The following is a 19,795-nucleotide window of genomic DNA, read 5'->3' as shown; positions in this document are numbered from 1 at the left end:
CCTGGAATGATCCTGAGGTGTAGAAGTTCAGGACTGCTGTGACATTGATGGCAACCAGGAGAGGGTATCCTCCTCCACGTGGTGCCGAGTCCACAAGAACATGACACAGGTGCCACACCGTCGACTTGTTGAAGAGGAACCTCCTGCAGCACATGCTGTCTCTGCACATCGGCCACTGCCTTGAGCCTCTGACGAAGCTGCTGCTGCCGCCTTCTCCGGCGTCTGGCTGCCTGGGCCATGATGTGATATCTATAAGGAATTGGAGAGGGTGAGACAGACAATCAGCTATGGCTTCCACCCCGGTACCCTCACGTCTCCCATGCCTCCCCCACCCTCACATTTCCTGCATTCCCTCGGGGTGACATTCAACCTGCCCTGTATATGCACCATGGCCGCAGCAGTGGTTCGTGGGCAGTGGGTGCTGGTAACGTCGCCTGGGCCAGTCACTGGTTCCCTCCCCAGTCTACATACCCACCCTCTGGTCGCGATGATGTCCCCCGGTGTTCAGGCAAGATGTCCAGGCCTCACAGCCTGATTGGAATGCTAGGCAATAACACTCGCCTGCTACATGGCAAGTCTACCCACGGGAATACATTTGGGAGCTGTGAAGTGCTCGCATTACTAAAATTGCCAATTCCCCACTAGCGATAGCCTTCAGCTGTGCGGCCAGTGAGGGTTGAAGTGACCTTCATCATATTACCATGGATGGGGTTCTGTCATGTGGGTGTTCGGAGGGACAGACAGGCAGCAGCTGGATCTGCCCCTGTTACGGGTATACACGATCTGGGGGGTGGCATAGCGGACCCACGGGCGCTGCACTGCCTCTCCCCCACCCCCAAGCTCGGGCGACCACCCTCCCCCATGACTGAGCCCGTTTTCCCCCCTCCCCCACCAGGGGCTCACCCCCCACCCGAGCACTGGGGCAGTGGCTTCGGTGACCGCAGGCTGACTGCCTGATTTCCAAGATGGCTACACACCTCTTCAAATCCCCACAGCAGTGGGTTCGCAAGCTTCACGTTTTTAAATAGGTGTATTAAATGGCACCCGCGTGACCACTCGCTGGGGTGTTGGTTAGATCATGGGAGCCCATTCAATAAGGGATCCTTCCTGTTAATGGTCTTAATTAGTGATTATTGGTTTCTCGTCATCGGAAGTGGGCCGGTTAGATCGGAAACCGATTGGCGCCCAGCGTGATTCCCGATTTCGGCCTCTCCCACATCTAACCGGCCCGCTCGTCATGCCAGGCTCGCAGTGGCTGGTCGATCTGTGGAATCTGTTTCCTAGGCTGGTCGATCTGTAGAATCTGTTTCCTCTGGTGGGGAAGTCTCAACGAGGGGTCATAACTTTTAAATCTTAATCTTTAAAATCTTAAGATATTCAGGAATTGAAATTTGAAAATTTCTCTTCTTAGGCAATCCCTCAGATTCAAGGATGACTTGCTTCCACATTAAAAATGAATTTTCAGGTGACTGAGGGGTCCAATGCCCCCTTACAGTCTCTGTCACAGTTTGGACAGATGATGTTTGGAGGAGCTTATGTGTGGGGCAAGCATGTTGCCACAAACACCTTTCGCTGTCGATGCGTGGCTTCAGCTTGAACTCAGTGACATAACTCAAGGTGTTCAACTCCTTTGCGGATGCATTTTCTTCAGTTCGGGAGGTCTTAGGCCAGGGATTCCCAAGTGGTGGTGGGAAGGTTTTGAGACTCGCTTGCCATGTTGAATCTTTATGTAGAGTTTATTTCAGGAGTGTGGCATGTGGATGATGTGGCCTGCCCAGCAGAGCTGATTGAGCATGGTCGATACTGGGGATGTTGGCTTGAGCGAGAACACTGATATTCTTGCGCTTATCCTGCCACTAGATTTTCAGGCTCTTGTGGCAAAGCTGGTGGTATTTCTCCACGGTTTTGAGGTGCCTTCTGTGCATGGTCCACATCTAAGCCATAGAGGAGGGTGGCTATCACTACTGTTCTGTGGACCATGAGCCTGGTACTGGATAGGAGGCCCTTGCCTTCAAACACATTTCCTCAGGTAGCCAAAGGCTGCGCTGGCACACTAAAAGCAGTATTGAATGTTGTTGTGATGTCTGCCCTAGTTATCAATAGGCTCCAAGGCATGTTGTTCAAAACCTCGCCAAGAATTTTGATAACTGTGTGGCATTGACAGGTTGGTAAAGGATCTTTGTTTTACAGATGTTTAGTAACATGTCCATGCTTTCATACACCTCGGCGAAGGTGTTGACAATGGCTTGGAGTTCAGCACCAGAGTACATGCAGACATAAACATCATCTACATATTGTAATTTAATTTAAAGGGGTGGAAGATGCAGTGTGTGAGTTCCTATAATGTGGGGTGAAAGTTGCACACCTACCACAGGGGGCCAACAGAGTATGGTCTTGGTCAAGTGGTAAGGGAGTCCAAGACAACTGGCAACCAGGCTACGTTGTATGGGCCGAGGGCTTAAAGTGCAAACTCCTACTGTTCTTCTTTCTCCATCCCAAAGGACCCCTCTGCCAGGAATTCATGAAGTGCAGTGGTGCCTGCTCTCCTCGCTGAAGTTTCACTTTTTATACATCGCACTCCTTGCTGAGGTCTCGCTCTTTATACATCGCTCTTCTTGCTGAGGTCTCGCTCTTTGTACACCGCTCCCCTTCCTGGCGTCTCGCTCTTTATACATCGCTCTTCTTGCTGAAGCCTCGCACTTTGTACACCGCTCTCCTTGCTGAAGCCTCGCACTTTGTACACCGCTCTCCTTGCTGAGGTCTCGCTCTTTACACATGGCTCTCCTTGCTGAGGTCTCGCTCTTTATAAATCGCTCTCCTTGCTGAGGTCTCGCTCTTTATACATCACTCTCCTTGCTGAGGTCTCGCTCTTTATACATCACTCTCCTTGCTGAGGTCTCGCTCTTTGTACACTGCTCTCTTTGCTGAGGTCTCTCTCTTTATACATCGCTCTCCTTGCTGAGGTCTCGCTCTTTGTACACTGCTCTCCTTGCTGAGGTCTCGCTCTTTGTACACTGCTCTCCTTACTGAGGTCTCGCTCTTTGTACACCGCTCCCCCTACTGAGGTCTCGCTCTTTATACATGGCTCTCCTTGTTGAGGTCTCGCTCTTTGTACACCGCTCCCCTTGCTGACATCTTGCTCTTTATACATTGTGCTCTTTGCTGAGTTCTCGTTCTCTATACATTGTTCTCTTTGCTGAGGTCTCACTCTTTACAGCCCCACTCTCCTTGCTGAGGTCTCACTCTTTACAGCCCCGCTCTCCTTGCTGAGGTCTCGCTCTTTACAGCCCCGCTCTCCTTGCTGAGGTCTCACTCTTTACAGCCCCGCTCCTTGCTGAGGTCTCGCTCTTTACAGCCCCACTCCTTGCTGAGGTCTCGCTCTTTACAGCCCCGCTCTCCTTGCTGAGGTCTCGCTCTTTACAGCCCCGCTCTCCTTGCTGAGGTCTCGCTCTTTACAGCCCCGCTCTCCTTGCTGAGGTCTCGCTCTTTACAGCCCCGCTCCCTTTGCGGAAATGTTAAAAAGCAGTACTTCACACAAAGGTTGGAATTCCCACCCACAAAAAGCAGTAAAACTCAATTTTAAATCTGAGATCAATGGGGCTTGCTAGGCAGGTGTATAAAAGGATATAAAGTTAAGGCAGATGGATAGTTCAGATACATAGCTGCCATACCCTAATTCAATGCAGGACCGGCTCAAAGGGTCGAATGGAGTTTTTTTTTTCCTATGAAAATCCACAAATATCGACTAGCCTCATCCTCTTTTAATTTTCAGATCTGAATGGATAGCAACCTCTAGGTGGTACTGGGCTCCAGATAATTATACTTCTCAATTAAGAACAAATCTCGACAAGTCAGTTAAAAAATATTCACTTGCGCATTTAATCTTTTTTTTTAAATATGAATCTTTTCCTAACATACCTAAATTGGAAATAATTAGGACCACAGGTAATGGAAGTGTGCCTTGTATATCACACAAAGTTCAATAGAATATGTAAGTTATATATATGCACATGTAACGTGCATTGGATACACAAAGTTGGAACAGAAATGAGCATTTACTGACTGTTAACCTTTTCTTAATTGGTTTCAATTTTGTAGAGCCATGTTTCAAGCAGAATCAGCAGTATGCAAGCATTCTAATGATTGCTAACTTCCATTTCTTTATAGCTACGGCAAAGTAAGAATGAAATGTTGAAATACTCCTAAAGTTTAAAAGATCTTTAATCATTCATGTTAGTCTCTTTTTTTTTTGTCTAGTCTAAACGGAGGTCCCAAGGACTGTCTCTGGATCCGATTTACCATTGCCTGAATCGGACAATACTGTACCAGTTATCGAGACCACATAAGACTGTCCCCCAACAAGTTGCCCTTTTAGACTCTTTACGGATCCTGACAGTCAACCGCACGCTTATACTTGGACCTGGCAATCATGATCAAGAATTCATTGGCTGCCTGGCCCATTGTTTAATTTGTCTCTATGTTGGAAGGTAAGTCTGAAGAAATAATTTTTGAAAACCTTTCCACTATATGGTAGCTATGTCAAAGTAGCCAATATAATATTGTTCTCATTACAGTCCATGGGTATTGCACAAAAACTTATTTTAATCGTTCATACTATGTCTGTTCCTTGTATCTTTATTTCTATGTTAGGCTTGTAGTTTATTTTCTGCTGCTTTAATACACGACGCATGAATGTCATCAAACTAAACCATAATTTATTATGTTAGGACTTTTGATTTGTGCATTTATTTATACATGATAGTTCTCAGTCGTGAAAGCGGTTGGTTTTAAAATATATTTCTGGCGAATTAACTACTTCCATTGCTAGAGAGCCCATTATTTTGAAACCCATGGAATTAAAGGGATAATGTAGTGATAGCATTGGTATGAAATTGGAGAGAGTAGTGGTAAGCTGTTTAATTTTTTAATATTTTATTCAAGGGCATTTAACAAATATACACAGAATATCAGAAGAACAATATATTAATCCAATAAAGAACCGCAACCCTCGAGCCCCCTGACACCAATCTCCCCCCCCCCCCCCCCCCACACATCCTACCTTCCCCATTTTAATGTCCTTACCCCCCACCCCTTGCTGACCCCCTCGATTCTCCTTCAAGAAATTGCTGAACAGTTTCCACCTCTGGATGAACCCATCTACCGATCCCGCAGAGCGAACTTGACCTTTTCCAACTTCAGAGATTCTGCCAGGTCGATCATGTGCTTCAGTGTTCATTATCAAACTGGGAGAATGTGTGTCGTAGTATCCCCCAGATGTCAGTATTAGAATCACTGTTCTTTCTAACCTGGGCTCTGGTAATAGGGTGCAATTTGCTGATGACATAAAGGTTGGAAGTATAGAAAACAATGAGGAGGATACCAGCAATCTTCATGAGGATGTCGACAGTGGTGAAATGGAGGAGAAGCAATATAAACTAAGTAGTACAATTTTAAAGGGAGAGCTGGATCAAAAAAGAGATGTGGGGATTTACATTTCAGCATTTGAGCCACTCTGACAAACCAGGGTAATGAGGGCTAATCACTAACCACTTGGCTCATTATTCCAATGTGCAACGCGCGCACGAGGGTGAAAAAGCTTACAATGAAGCCATGCTGCCACATAAGACGTGATTGAGCAGACCATTGGGGTGCTTAAAAAGTGCTTTCACTGCCGAGACCTCTCTGAAAGAGCCTTGCAGTACCCACCAGAGCCTGTCTTCCAATTTGAGGTTGTCTGCTTCATCCTGCACCACCTCACCATCACCATCACAATGACAACAGCCCGTGTCACCAGGAAATGACGAGCAGTTGAAAAAAAGAAATTATGTTCATTCCAGAGATGTGGGATTCGCTGGCTAGGTCAGCATGTGGTAGATTTCTTTCCCTAAAGGACATTCATGAACCAGATGTTTTTTTTTTTTTTTAATTTCTTTATTCTCCTTTTTTGCATTTTCTCCCAAATTTACACCAACCAACAATTAACAATAATCAGTAATAAACAATAATCAGTAACAAATATGTCAATCCCCATATCGATAACAACAATCCCATCCTCCCACCAAACCGAAAACATTTGCCTACATGTTCACATAAACAACTGACAAAAAGGAATCAGGAATCACCCATGGACACCATTAACACCCACCGCCCCCCCCCTCAACCCTCCCACACAGGGAGGGTGGGATGTTATCCAGTTCTTGAAAGTGCATAATGAATAATGCCCATGAATTGTAGAACCCTTCTATCCTTCCCCTCAGTTCAAACTTAACCTTCTCAAGAGTCAAGAATTCCAACAGATCCCCCCGTCACGCCAGGGCACAGGGCGGAGAGGCTGCCCTCCAACCCATCAGGATCCGCCTTCGGGCGATCAACGAGGCGAAGGCTATGGTATCTGCCTCCGCACCCGTTTCCAACCCTGGCTGGTCCGGCACCCCGAATATGGCCTCCCGGGGGCCCGGGTCCAATTTCACGTGCACCACTTTAGAAATTATCCTAAAAACCTCCTTCCAGTAATTCTCTAGCTTTAGACAGGACCAAAACATATGAACGTGGTTAGCAGCCCCCCCCCCGCCCCCCCGCAACGTTCTCACACACACCTTCTACTCCTTCAAAGAATAGGCTCATCCTCGCCCTCGTGAGGTGTGCTCTGTATCCCACCTTCAGCTGTATCAGCCCCAACCTCGCACACGAGGTGGAGGCATTCACTCTCCAGAGCACCTTACACCAGAACCCCCCCTCCATATCCTCTCCCAACTCTTCCTCCCACTTTGCTTTGATCCCTTCCAGCGGTGCCTTCTCCTCCTCCAAAATAGCTCCGTAGACTGCTGACACTACCCCCTTCTCCAGTCCCCCTGTCGTCAGCACCTCCTCCAGCAATGTGGAGGCCGGCTCCTCCGGGAAGTTCTGTATCTCCTTTCTGGCAAAATCTCGAACCTGCATGTATCTAAACATTTCCCCCTGCTCCAGCCCATACTTCGCTTCCAGCTCCTTCAATCCTGCAAACCGACCCCTTAGAAACAAATCCTTCACTGTCTTAATCCACTTCTCCTCCCATTTCCGAAAATTTCCATCCCACCTCCCTGGTTCAAATCTGTGGTTTCTCCCGAATTGGCATTTCCCTTGACCCTGCCCCCAACCCGAAGTGTTGGCGAACCTGCCTCCAAATTCTCAATGAAGCTATTATTATCGGACTCCCTGAGTACTTCCCCGGGGCTATCGGGAGCGGCGCTGTTGCCAGTGCTTTCAATCCCAACCCCCTGCACAAACTCTCTTCCATTCTGACCCACTGGGAATCAACCCCTCTTACCCAGCTCCGCACCTTCTCCACATTTGCCACCTAGTAGTAGTACATCAGGTCCGGAAGGAAACCAGATGGGTTTTTATCACAATCTTTTAATTCCAGATTTTTTATTAAATTCAAATTTCATCATCTGCCGTGGTGGGATTTGAACCCAGGTCTTTGGCTTACTCGTCCATTAACATTACCACTACCAACTCCCCTTTTCTGAAAGTATCCCTTTTCTGAAAGAAAAACAGAAAATGCTGTGACTATTCTGGTCAAGCAGCCTAATGGAGAGAGAAACCGGGTTAAAATTTCAGATTATGGGAAATTGTAGAGATGTAATTGGTTTTTAATTCTTACAGAAACAGTGAAAAGAAGAGATCTCTGGTGGGGTGGAAAGCAGGAGAGATTAAACAATAAAATGATTGGTCGTACAAGGCAAAAGCAAGTTGTAATATGTCAATAAGGATCTACCTAGAGGAGGTGTGAATGGCGGAATCATGAACAGCTGCCATCCAAAAACAAAAAAAGTCACAAGTCAAGAACAGAAAGAAAATGGGAGTAGAAGTTACAATCAAAGATTTCTGGCTGACTGTTATTGGCTTGACTGAGTGAAGTACCAATGAAAGCAACTCCAATTCTCCATTCACCAAAAATCCAACAATTTAGCTTTCCTATGATACTAACCAGCACAGAGATTTCTTGGCCACAATACTGAAATAAAAGCCACCACAAAACAAATATTCCAAATCAACCTTTTAGATCAGATATCCAATATTCCATACAAAGGACAAATATGCACCCTTGTGGACACTCCTAGTTCCTGTCTTCTGTCTGCCTGAGCCTTTCCTGGTACTCCCCCATTGGCTGCAAAATGGCAACTGGAAGGCTGATGTGTTGTGGGGGAAGCCAGCTTCCACTACAATTTTTTCAAAACTAATGCAAAAGGTTGCAGTAATGTTATTTGTGTTGGGCGTAATTTGCACTTGCAACACCCTGAGCTTTTGCATTAGTCGGCCAGTTTTAAGCTAATTGTGCTGAAAATCGTTTGCCATGGTGGCACAGTGGTTAGCACTGCTGCCTCCATGCCAGGGACCCGGGTTCCATTCCGACCTTTGGTGACTGTGGGACATTCTCCCGTATCTGCATGGGTTTCCTTCCAGTACTCTGATTCCCACCCACAATCCCAACATGTGAAGGTTAGATGGATTGACCATGCTAAATTACCCCTTAGCAGGTTCTGTTATGGGGACAGGGCGAAGGAGTGGACCTCGCCGAGTTCTCTTTCGGGCGGGGGAGGGTGGAGCAGATTTGATGGCCCGAGTGGCCTCCTGATGCACTTTAACAACTGAGCAGAAACACCAGAACAAAGATTTGAATTACAACATTTTAACAGATCCATAATTCATTTATATTGCTACTTTTGCCCTAAAATTCATCTTGTTAAGCAATTTTATTCAGTTGTATTATGTTACAATTAAAAAAGCCACCGATTTTCTTTTTACTTGTGAGCCTCATTGACTTGTGATTGTGATGTTCTGCAGCCATTGACATCATTGGAGCAAAGGAATTTCAGAACAAATAGTTTTGATAATTAACAATGCTTCCTAATAGTAAATAGAAAGTTAAGTTTAGTGTTTTTTCAAGTATCTCCTGTATATGTCCAAAATATTTTGAAGCATTGTGATGTTTTTATGTAGGAATTAAATTCAAAAAAGCGAATTAATACTTAGATTATCAGAAGATGGGAAAAATGATTGAGGGTTATGTGGGATTCAAGACGTATGGTGTGGTTTCGCCATCAGCGGTGTGGGAAGCATTGAAGGCAGTATTAAGGGGTGAGATCATCTGGTTTAAGGTTCCGGTGGACAGGGAGGCAAGAGAGGAGTGGCAGCGGCTGGTAGAGGAACTTTTGGAGGTGGATGGAAAGTATGCGGAGGATCATACTCTGGATCTACTGGTGAGGAGAAAGGAATTACATGCAAGGTTTCACCTTCTGTCCACAAGAAAGCTGGTTCAGCAGTTGAGGCAAGCAAAGGGGGCTGTGTACGAGTATGGGGAGAAGGCCAGCCGTTTGTTGGTGGGCCAGCTCCGAAGCAGGTGGCTGCGAGAGAGATTTTTCAGGTTCGGGATAGGGCAGGGGAGTTGGTGCTGGCACCGGAGCAAGGCATTCGCCGAGTTTTATAAAAAGTAGTATAGGTCAGAGCCTCTGGAGGATGAGTCCGACATGAGGGAGCTTTTGGGGCGGTTGGAGTGTCCTAAAGTAGGAGAGGAGGCGAGGGCAAGGTTGGAAGAGCCAGTAGGGATGGAAGAGGTGCGGGTGGCAATAGGGAGGATGCAGATTGTGAAAGCACCGGGGCCAGATGATTTCCCGGTGGAGGTTTATAAAAAGCTTTTGGATAAGCTGGAGATATTTGTTGGAGATATTTGAGGAAGCGGTGACTTAAGGGAGCGTTGCCAGAGACGATGGATAGGCATCCATTTCATTGCTGTTAAAAAAGGATAAGGACTCGGTGCAGTGTGTGTCGTACAGGCCAATATCTCTGCTGAATGTGGATGCAAAGATTTTGGCTAAGGTGCTGGCACTTTTGGAGGAGTGTCTCCCGAAGGTGATGGGGAAGATCAAACGGGGTTTGTAAAGGACAGGCAGTTGTCATTGAACGTTCGGCGTCTGTTGAATGTAGTGCTTTCTCTGGCAGAAGGGAGGGAGGTGGTGGTGACGTTGGATGTGGAGAAGGTGTTTGATTGTGTGGAGCGGAGCTATTTGTCTGCAGTATTGGAGAGATTTGGGTTTGGGACCAAGTTTGTGACATGGGTTAAATTGTTGTATAAGGAATGGAAAGCGAGTGTGCGCACGAATGAGGTGAACTTGGGGTACTTTCCAGTACATAGGGGAATCAGGCAGGCGTGCCCCATGTCCGCCCTCCTACATGTGCTGGCGATAGAGCCCTTAGGCATAGTACTGTGGTGCTCGAATAAATGGAGGGGCTAGTGAGAGGGGAGTGCATGTGGCTCACGATCGGGCCCGGCTCCGTAAGTTGAATTTTGCGAGCCTGGTGGGTAGGGTCAAGGTGGATTTACTGAGGTGGGGCAGCCTTCCTCTATCATTGGAAGGCTGGGCGCAGGCGGTTAAGATTAATATTTTGCTGCGTTTTTTTTTTATTTCAGCGCCTACCAGTCTTGCCAAGGATGTTTTTTATGGCGGTGGAACAGTTGATTTTGTCATTTGTGTGGGCGACAGTCTAGGGGCCTGGCCCTTCCAAACCTGATGTGTAATTATTAGGCAGCGAACATGGAGAAGGTGTGGGGCTAGAGCAGGGAGCTGGAGGCTTTGTGGGTGAGGATGGAGGCAGGCCTCTCGTAATGGGTCAGGGCTGCAGGCTCTGGCAACCCATTTTCCTCGGGGAAATATTTGGGAGTCCAGTGGTGGTGGCCACATTGAAAATATTAGAGGCAATTTCGACAGCACTTTAGGTTAGAGGGGGAGTCAAGGTAGTTGCCGATCTGAGGGAGCCAGTGAGGGTGGATGCTAGGTTTCGGGGATGGGAGGAGCATGGGGTAATAGAAATGAAGGACCTATTTCTACAAGGGCAGTTTGTGAGTTTGGAGCACTTGGAGGAGAAGTTTGGGATCCCGCAGGAGGCAATTTTCAGGCATATGCAGGTGGGGGACTTCACGGAAAATCTCTTTCCGACTTTTCCGGTGGCACCACCCTCCTCGTTGTTGGAGGGGGTGCTGTCGGTGATGGGGCTGGAGTGGTGTCATCCCGACGATCTATGGGGGGATTTTGGAGGAGGATATGGTGTATCTGGAGGGGGCTAAAGCCAAGTGGGAAAAGAGCTGGGGGCATGCTGGAGGAGGGATTATGGTGCCGCAGAGAGTGAATGCCTCAACCTCAAGTGCTGCGGAGGATGAATGCCTCGACCTAGTTTGCGAGGCTGGGGTTGATAGAACTAAATGTAGTACATAGAGCACATCTGAAAGTTGAGGACAAGCCAGTTATTTGAAGGCATGGAGGATACTTGTGAGCAGTGTGGGATGGGCCCAGGCAATCACGCGCATATGTTCTGGTCCTGCCCCAAGTTGCAGACATTTTGGAGGTCATTCTTCACCCTGGCGGCGGTCTTGCACGTGGAGTTGAAGCTCAGTCCCCTGGGGGCTATATTTGGGGTGTCAGACTTGCCCAAGCTGCAGACGGGAGTGGGTTTTAGCCTTCGCCTCTGATCGCTCGCAGGCAGGTCCTGTTGGGGTGGAACTCAGTTGCTCCACCCGTGCGGCTGGGGAATCTAATCCGAGTTTTTCTATCTGGAAAAGGTGAATTTCCTTTGAAGGGTCGAGTGAGGGGACCCATAAGAGGTGGGGTTTGTTTGTACTACATTTTAAGGAGCTGATTACCGTCAGCTGTTTTGGGGGGGTGGGGGAGTAGGGTGTTTGGTGAGGGTTAATGGAGGGGGTGGTTTCTGTTGTTTTTTTCTTTGCTCTGTTGTGTGTTTAAAATGTTAAAATATCAAAAATTTGAATGGAAATATTTTTTTTCGAAAACCACTTGTACTACCAGAACTGTAATCATTCATTCTATTTAGGTCTTTATTAGAAGTTGTAACTACATGGAATAAATGAGCTGAGAACAGCAATGCAGATATAAGTGTAACGTATTAATATTCTGGCCAAAACATGATTTTTATATTTTTCTACCTTATGAAGTGTTCAAAGACAATCTCGAAATGTGCATCCAATTTTGAAATAACATTGTCTATATACAGGAAGTAAGTGATGATGTACATTTTTTTACCAATCATTCATCTTTCCTACCTTGGTAACTTCCTCCAACCTTATATAACCTTCTGAGATATCTGTGCTTCTCCAAATCTGGGCGGTTTTACAAATCCAATTTTTCATTGTTCCACCATTGATGGCTGTGACTTCAACTGCCTAGGTCCTAAGCTGTGAAATACCCTTCCTAAACCTCTCCACCTCTCTGCTTTTAGGAAATTATTTAAAACCTACCACTTTAATCAAGCCTTTAGTCCTGTCCTATGTCCCCTTATGTGGCTCGATGTTAACTTTTGTTTGATATCACTCTTGTGAAGTGCATTTTACTGTGTTAAAGGTACAATTTAAATGAACATTGCTGTTGTTGTCATTCACATGTTTGATAGTAAGTTAGTCAGACGGTACGGTGATGAAAATTATTGCCAGAGTTTAGATAGGGGAAAATGTGGCCAACCATGCTTTGGCAGTCAGCAGAACCTGGGGCTGCATCTTAATTGGCTGCCACCATGGCAGCAAGGAAAGCTGCTCATGCGCCACCCCCCCCCCCTCATGAAGTACCAGCCAATCTGAGGGCCGTAAGTCAGCAGTGCACCTGGGAGTGGTAGCAATTGCTGGGGCTGCATCTGGCATAGGATGAACGTTGGAAATGCACCCTCACAATCAGGTATGTGAGGTCTTGGAGTACCAGGGCATGTTGAACAGGCTGCGGCAATGGGGAGGGGTTGGTGAGGACAGGTGGTGCCGTTGCCATGGAAGGTGGCCATTGCTGCTGGGGCCCCTCCTTGTGCCAAAGAATATCTCGTGTCCAAATAGGAATGTGTCTGTTCTTGCCCCCCATCCAACCCATGAGATTGGCAGAGTTTATTTGGCAGATTCCCTACATAGCAGAGCCCCCTCCCCCAGGAGCAGCTGGCTGAGCACAAATTGAATTGGGCAGAAGCCCTTATTTTTCACCTTGATTGGCTCAATTGGCCTCTGGGTGGGAGTGCCACCCACTGCTGGCAAGATGCCATGACATCAAGAAGATGAAGGTCGTGCCACCATATTATAGGCCCCTTGACCCCCCTGAATATCCGCATAAGGCGAGAAAATTCCAGCCCACTGTTTCTCGAAGAGTTTTAACTATCTGCATTAATTAGATAAGATTGCAAAAAAAGCTACTCGTACCCATCTTTTGGCCTCACCACAACTTACTCAATTGTTTAAGATTATAGACAGATTGATGTTTTATGTATGCATCTACATTTTAAAAAACTTGTTAAAACTTGTCTTTTATTTCCACATTTTACATGGCAACATTTCTATTATGCATATTTTTTAACACAGTAACCTTGAAGGGTTTGGCCTGGAAGCAGAAGCCAGAATGACAACATGGCACATCATGATACCTTCTGATCTTGAACCAGATGGAACTCATAGCCAGGATATTAGTGAAGGTAAAACATATTACAGAAGTGATCATTTAATTCAAGTGTATCTTACTTTTTGACTGACCCAATTGTTTTGTGTAACCAAGAGGACGAGACTCATCCTCAGTAAGGTAATGTTTAAATAGACATAATGAAACAAAAAGGGCATTCTGTATTTTCTGTTTTTGTTTCAGATTCCAGCATCTGTAGTAATTTGCTTTTAATATCAGTGATGTATTATTATTGGTTATGAGGGAACCTGATTTGTTACCATTTTACTATTGGTTATGAATGCGATTGAAATGAGTTACTATTAGTTACTGGGAGAATCAAGTTTCTTCCTCCTCTGTTTCCTCTCTGTGAATCACTCCACCCATCCCAGTGTCCCCTTTTGTCCTGCACCTAGTCTCCCCCATTCTGTCCCCCTCTCTCCAATATTTCTCTCTCTTTGCCCCAACACTCCATCACACTTTCCTCTCCAAATGTATGATTACTCAGCTATCTTTTTTATATTTATCCAAAGCGTGATGCCCCAGTTTCTGAAGGACACAATCTAAACTTTTTATATCTATACAACTTTTGACATCTCCCCTATACCTTCCTCCAACCATCTTAAAATTATGCCCCTCATGACAGCCATGGATGTCAAGCATACATCGTGGATCTGTACAATGTTTGCCACTTTTTAAATTAAATCTTATCTATGGATATAATGTATACAAAAGCGGCAAATGTATGTCAGTTCCTGGAGATATACAAGTATGAACTCTTATTTTTAGTTGTGATGTCAGTCTTCAAATAACATTAGGTCAGGATCACAATGTGGGAGCTTTATTAGAGACTCTCTGGATGTTCGAGTAAATAGCTAAGCTATGCACACCAAGAAAAGAGAAGGAAATTAATCAGAGATCCTACTTACGCATGCTACCCATCAATTACAGCTAGAATTCTGCATCTGATGAACCAAACTTGGTTGTTATAGCTCCATAGTCAAATAACGTGAAGCACTGGTGAGCTTCACATATTAATTGGGAAAGATACAATATGCTAACCAGCACCTATAAACTGTACAACAACAGGGAGTTGTGTTCAAGAAGGGAGGAGATAACAGTCCATGATAAATAGGAGATGGAACCCTACTGTTACTTTTGATTGGTGCTTCCAGAAGAGAACAGATGAAGTGAGAAATTCCTGGGTTAGATGTGGAATTTAGTACTTCTCTACATCCAAATCAGTAACTAGTTCCAATTTGAATTTCCATCTTTTGCAAGCCCCCTTAACTGGTACAACAAATTATTCCAATCATCTTTTGGGTAGAAAAAAAAATCTAATTTTCATTCATTGAAATCAATGCTTGAGAAATCATAACTTTCTTTACCCATCAGTCTGGCCTCAATAAAACTCGAGATGGATTTGTAGGCATAGCATTAGTTATTTTTATTCGACTTGCAAGTCTGACTCGTTTCACATACACCGAGAACACAAGCAGTCTCCTAGGTCTACAGAATCGAGTGATTCTGTAGAACAAAGAAATCTCTACCAACACATTCAAATGGCATCAAGTTTCACATACACGATTCCCATAGGTCATCCTACACCCCTCCTGACCTGGCCATACATCCTGATTGGCTCACTTCTCATCCCTTCCCCTGGCCTCTTATTACCCAGCACCCTTTTTCTCCTCATTCTCTAAACACCCCATCCCCCTCCTTTGCCATGCTCTCTGAAATCCTTTGTCTGTGAACTAACATGAATTAGACCGGCCTATATCTACATTACAGTAACTAATATCTTTAAAGTAACTATTTTATATCACATTCGTCATGCTTTCATCTATTTTGTTGACAGCTTGGTGGCATAATGTCTGAGGAAAATGAATGAATTCACATTATTTTTGTAAGAGACAAACTTGTATTTCAGAACATTTTGTTTTACATATATAGTATTTCAGAAAATATAAACATTTGAGAGTAATTGTTTAACCATTTTAAACTTGGGACTTGCATCTTTAGGTCGACAACTTCTCCTCAAAGCTGTGAATCGGGTTTGGACTGAATTAATCGTCAACAAAAAACAAACTTTGGAGGAGATTTTCAAAGTAATACTACCTACAAATGAACGTGGACTGGTGGATTTGTCAACTACACGGTCATTCATTGAGGATGCTGCTTCAAAATGTTGGCAAAACCATATGGGTAAGGAACTACTGCATAGTTTTAATTGGAATGTATTATGGGAATTATATGATCTGTTAGAGTTTTAAAAAATATAGCGTTAAAGTAAAATAAGTAGCCACAGTTATGATCAACAATTGGTGAAATCTTTTGGATAAGTCTTTATATTTAGTTATAAGGAGGATTGCTCGAAATAGCGATAACAAAATGGCATTAATATTAATATATTTCTAACTAATCTGATCCTGTTTGGAATAGACAAGTTGCTGAGTAAGGGGATAAAAAGTATTGCCAGTTTCAAAACAATATTTTTAATTGTATGATTTTTCAAAATAACTTCATTTTATCTGTTGATGGAGAGGAACAGCAAAAGCAACTTGTATCTATATAGTGCTATTAACATTAGAAACAAGCAGTCGGAATTGACTAGACTATTTCAAAATAACTATTTATCTAGGACATTTAATGTAATAAAATATTTCAAGAGACATCACAGGGGCATTATAAATCAAAATATGCCACAAAGACAGGCAGGGAGACATTAAGACAGTTGGCCAAAAGAGCAGTGTTTTAAGGAGTGTCTTTAAGGAGTTAAGTGAGGCAGAGAGGTATAAATGTTTCGGGAAGGATTCTTCAACTTTGGTCTGAAGGAATTAAAATCAGAAATTCTCAAGAAGCCAGAATTAGAGGACCGCAGATATCTAATGGATGTTGTTGGACTCAAGATTATAGTAATCTGGAAGGCGGGGCTATGGAGGAATAGTAATCAAGGAAGAGATTTTTTTTTTTTTTTTTTTTAAAGAGTACCTAATTATTTATTTTTCCCGGATTAAGGGGCAATTTAACATGGCCAATCCATCTATCCTACACATCTTTGGGTTGTGCAGGTGAGACCCATGCAGACACGGAGAGAATGTGCAAGGAAGAGAATTTTTAAATCAAAAGTATTCCCCAACCCAACTTTTAGGGCAAAGTTGCACACAGCAGAATGGGTTAAAGTGTGTGTTTCAATGCAAGGAGTGTCAGGGTTAAGGGAGATGAACTTGGAGAATGGATCAGAACTTGGAACTACGATATTGTGGCCATTACGGAGACATGGAGTTCACAAGGTCAGGAATGGTTGTTAGATGTTCTGGGGTTTAAATGTTTTAAGAAGAATAGGGAGGGAGGTAAAAGAGGAGGTGGAGTGGCACTGTTAATTAGGACGTGCATCACAGCTGCAGAAAAGGAGGTCGTCGAGGAGGATCTGTCTACTGAGTCAGTATGTGTGGAAGTCAGAAACAAGAAAGGAGCAGTCACTTTATTGGGAGTTTTCTATAGACCTCCCAATAGCAGCAGAGAGATGGAGGAGCAGATTGGGTGGCAGATCTTGGAAAGGTGCAGAAGTAACAGAGTTGTTGTCATGGGTGACTTCAACCTCCCTAATACTGACTGGAACCCCCTTAGTGCAAATGGTTTGGATGGAGCAGATTTTCTAAGGTGTGTACAGAAAGGATTCCTGACTCAATATGTAGATAGGCCGACTAGGGGGGAGGCCATATTGGATTTGGTGCTGGCAACGAACCAGGCCAGGTGTCAGCTGTCTCGGTGGGAGAGTATTTCGGTGACAGTGACCACAACACCTTCACCTTTATCATAGTCATGGAGAGCGATAGGAACAGACAGTATGGGAAGGTATTTAATTGGGAATGGGGAAATTATACTGCTATTAGACAGGAGCTGAGGAGCATAAAGTGGGAAAAGTTGTTCTCAGGGGAAATGCGCAACAGTAATGTGGGGGTTGTTTAAGGAGCACTTGCTGCAAGTGCTGGATAGTTTTGTCCCACAGAGACGAGGAAGGAATGGTGAGGTGAAGGAGCCTTGAATGACGAGAGAAGTGGAGTTTCTAGTCAAGAGGAAGAAGGAAGCTTACATAAGGTTGAGGAAGCAAAGATGTGGCATGGCGCTAGAGGGTTACAAGGTAGCCAGGAATTAACTCAAAAATGGACTTAGGAGAGCTAGAAGGGGGCATGAAAAAGCACTCGCGGGAAGGATTAGGGAAAACCCCAAGGTGTTCTACATTTAAGTGAGAAATAAGAGGTGTTCTAAAATTATGTGAGAAATAAGAGGATGATCCAAGTGAGAGTAGGGCAGATCAGGGATAGTGGAGGGAACTTGTGACTAGAGTCTGAGGATATAGGGGAGGCCCTAAATGAATATTTTGCTTCAGTATTCACTAGAGAGAGGGACCTTGTTGCTCGGGAGAATAGCGTGAACCAGGTTAATAGACTTAAACAGGTTGATATTAAGAAGGAGGATGTGCTGGAAATTTTGAAAAGTATCAGGATAGATAAGTCCCCTGGGCCTGACGGGATATACCCAAGGTTACTACGGGAAGCGAAGGAGGAGATTGCCGTGCCGTTGGCGATGATCTCTGCGTCCTCACTCTTCACTGGAGTAGTACCGGATGATTGGAGGGAGGCGAATGTTGTTCCCCTGTTCAAAAAAAGGGAATAGGGAAATCCCTGGGAATTACAGACCAGTCAATCTTACGTCTGTGGTGAGCAAAATATTGGAAAGGATTCTGAGAGAGGATTTATGATTACTATTTATTCCTCAACCAACGTTATTTTGGCATCTACACACTATTTATGCTGTGGCATTTCCTCCATTGCGTCAGTGATTCAAGTTAATTTGCTGTAAAGAGCTTTGGGACATCTTATAGTTATGAAAGGTATTATAGAAATAGAAGTCGCTTTTTTCTCACAGTGATTAGACGGATTGGCCATGCTTAATTGCTCTTTAGTGTCCAAGCATGTGCAGGTTGGCTGAGGTTACGGGTTTAGGGTGGGGAAGTGGGTCTAGGTACGGTGCTCTTTCGGAGGGTAGGTACAGACCCGATGGGGTGATGGCGGCCTCCTTTGCGGAGTCTGCACGCTCTCCCCGTGTGTGGGTGGGTTTCGTCCGGGTGCTCCGGTTTCCTTGGACCGTGGGAGGAAACCGGAGCACCCGGAAGAAACCCACCCACACACGGGGAGAACGTGCAGGTTGGGTGGATTGGCCATGATAAATTGTCCTTAGTGTCTTGAAAAAAAAGGGAAGGTGGGGTTACTGGGTTACGGGAATAGGGTGGAGGTGTGGGCTTAGGTACGGTGCTCTTTCCAAGGGCCGGTGCAGACTCGATGAGCTGAATGGCCTCCTTCTGCACCGTAAATTCTATTCTATGATACTATGATTATTTAGAAAAACATAGTTTGATTAAAGATAGTCAGCAAGACTTTGTGAGGGGGAGGTCATGCCTCACAAGCCTCACTGAATTCTTTGAGGATGTGACGAGACACATTGATGAAGGTCGGGCAGTGGATGTGGTGTATATGGATTTCAGTAAGGCATTTGATAAGGTTCCCCATGGTAGGCTCATTCAGAAAGTTAGGGGGCATGGGATACAGGGAAATCTGGCTGACTGGATACAGAATTGGCTGGCTGAAAGAAGACAGCGAGTGATAGTGGATGAAAAGTATTCCGCTTGGAAGTCGGTGACCAGTGGTGTCCCGCAGGGATCTGTACTGGGACCTCTGCTCTTTGTGTTTTTTAAATGACTTGGATGAGGAAGTGGAAGGGTGGGTTAGTAAGTTTGCCAATGACACAAACTTTGGTGGAGTTGCAGATAGTGTTGAGGGCTGTTGCAGGTTACAACAGGATATTGACAGGATGCAGAGCTGGGCTGAGAAGTGGCAGATGGAATTCAACCTAGATAAATGTGAAATGATTCATTTTGGAAGGTTGAATTTGAATGCTGAATACAGGGTTAAAGGCAGGATTCTTGGAAGTGTGGAGGAACAGAGGAATCTTGGGGTCCACGTACATAGATCCCTCAAAGTTGCCACCCAGGTTGATAAGGTTGTTCAGATGGCGTGTTAGCTTTCATTAACGGGGATTGAGTTTAAGATCCACGAGATTTTGCTGCAGCTTTATAAAACCCTGGTTAGACCACACTTGGAATATTGTGTCCAGTTCTGGTTGCCTCATTATAGGAAGGATGTGGATCCTTTGGAGAGGGTGCAGAGGAGATTTACCGGGATGCTGCCTGGACTGGAGGGCATGTCTTATGAAGAAAGGTTGAGGGAGCTAGGGCTTTTCTCACTGGAGCGAAGAAGCAAGAGAGGTGACTTGATAGA

The 19,795-nt window shown here is 45.0% G+C and overlaps 1 protein-coding gene across 1 annotated transcript in view; it reads left to right on the top strand.

Annotated features, from left to right (window-relative positions):
• wdfy3 (WD repeat and FYVE domain containing 3) overlaps positions 1–19,795 on the top strand; it is a 586,950-nt gene that overhangs the window by 440,511 nt on the left and 126,644 nt on the right. The window contains 3 exon segments of the mRNA XM_072496251.1: positions 4,258–4,487; positions 13,382–13,491; positions 15,477–15,659. Coding sequence (XP_072352352.1) covers positions 4,258–4,487; positions 13,382–13,491; positions 15,477–15,659 — 523 coding nt within the window.

This window comes from Scyliorhinus torazame, chromosome 3 (assembly GCF_047496885.1).
Source record: "Scyliorhinus torazame isolate Kashiwa2021f chromosome 3, sScyTor2.1, whole genome shotgun sequence".
Taxonomy (NCBI): Eukaryota; Metazoa; Chordata; class Chondrichthyes; order Carcharhiniformes; family Scyliorhinidae; genus Scyliorhinus; species Scyliorhinus torazame.
The sequence above is the reverse complement of the archived record's forward strand: the minus strand, read 5'-3'. Positions and strand labels throughout refer to the sequence as shown.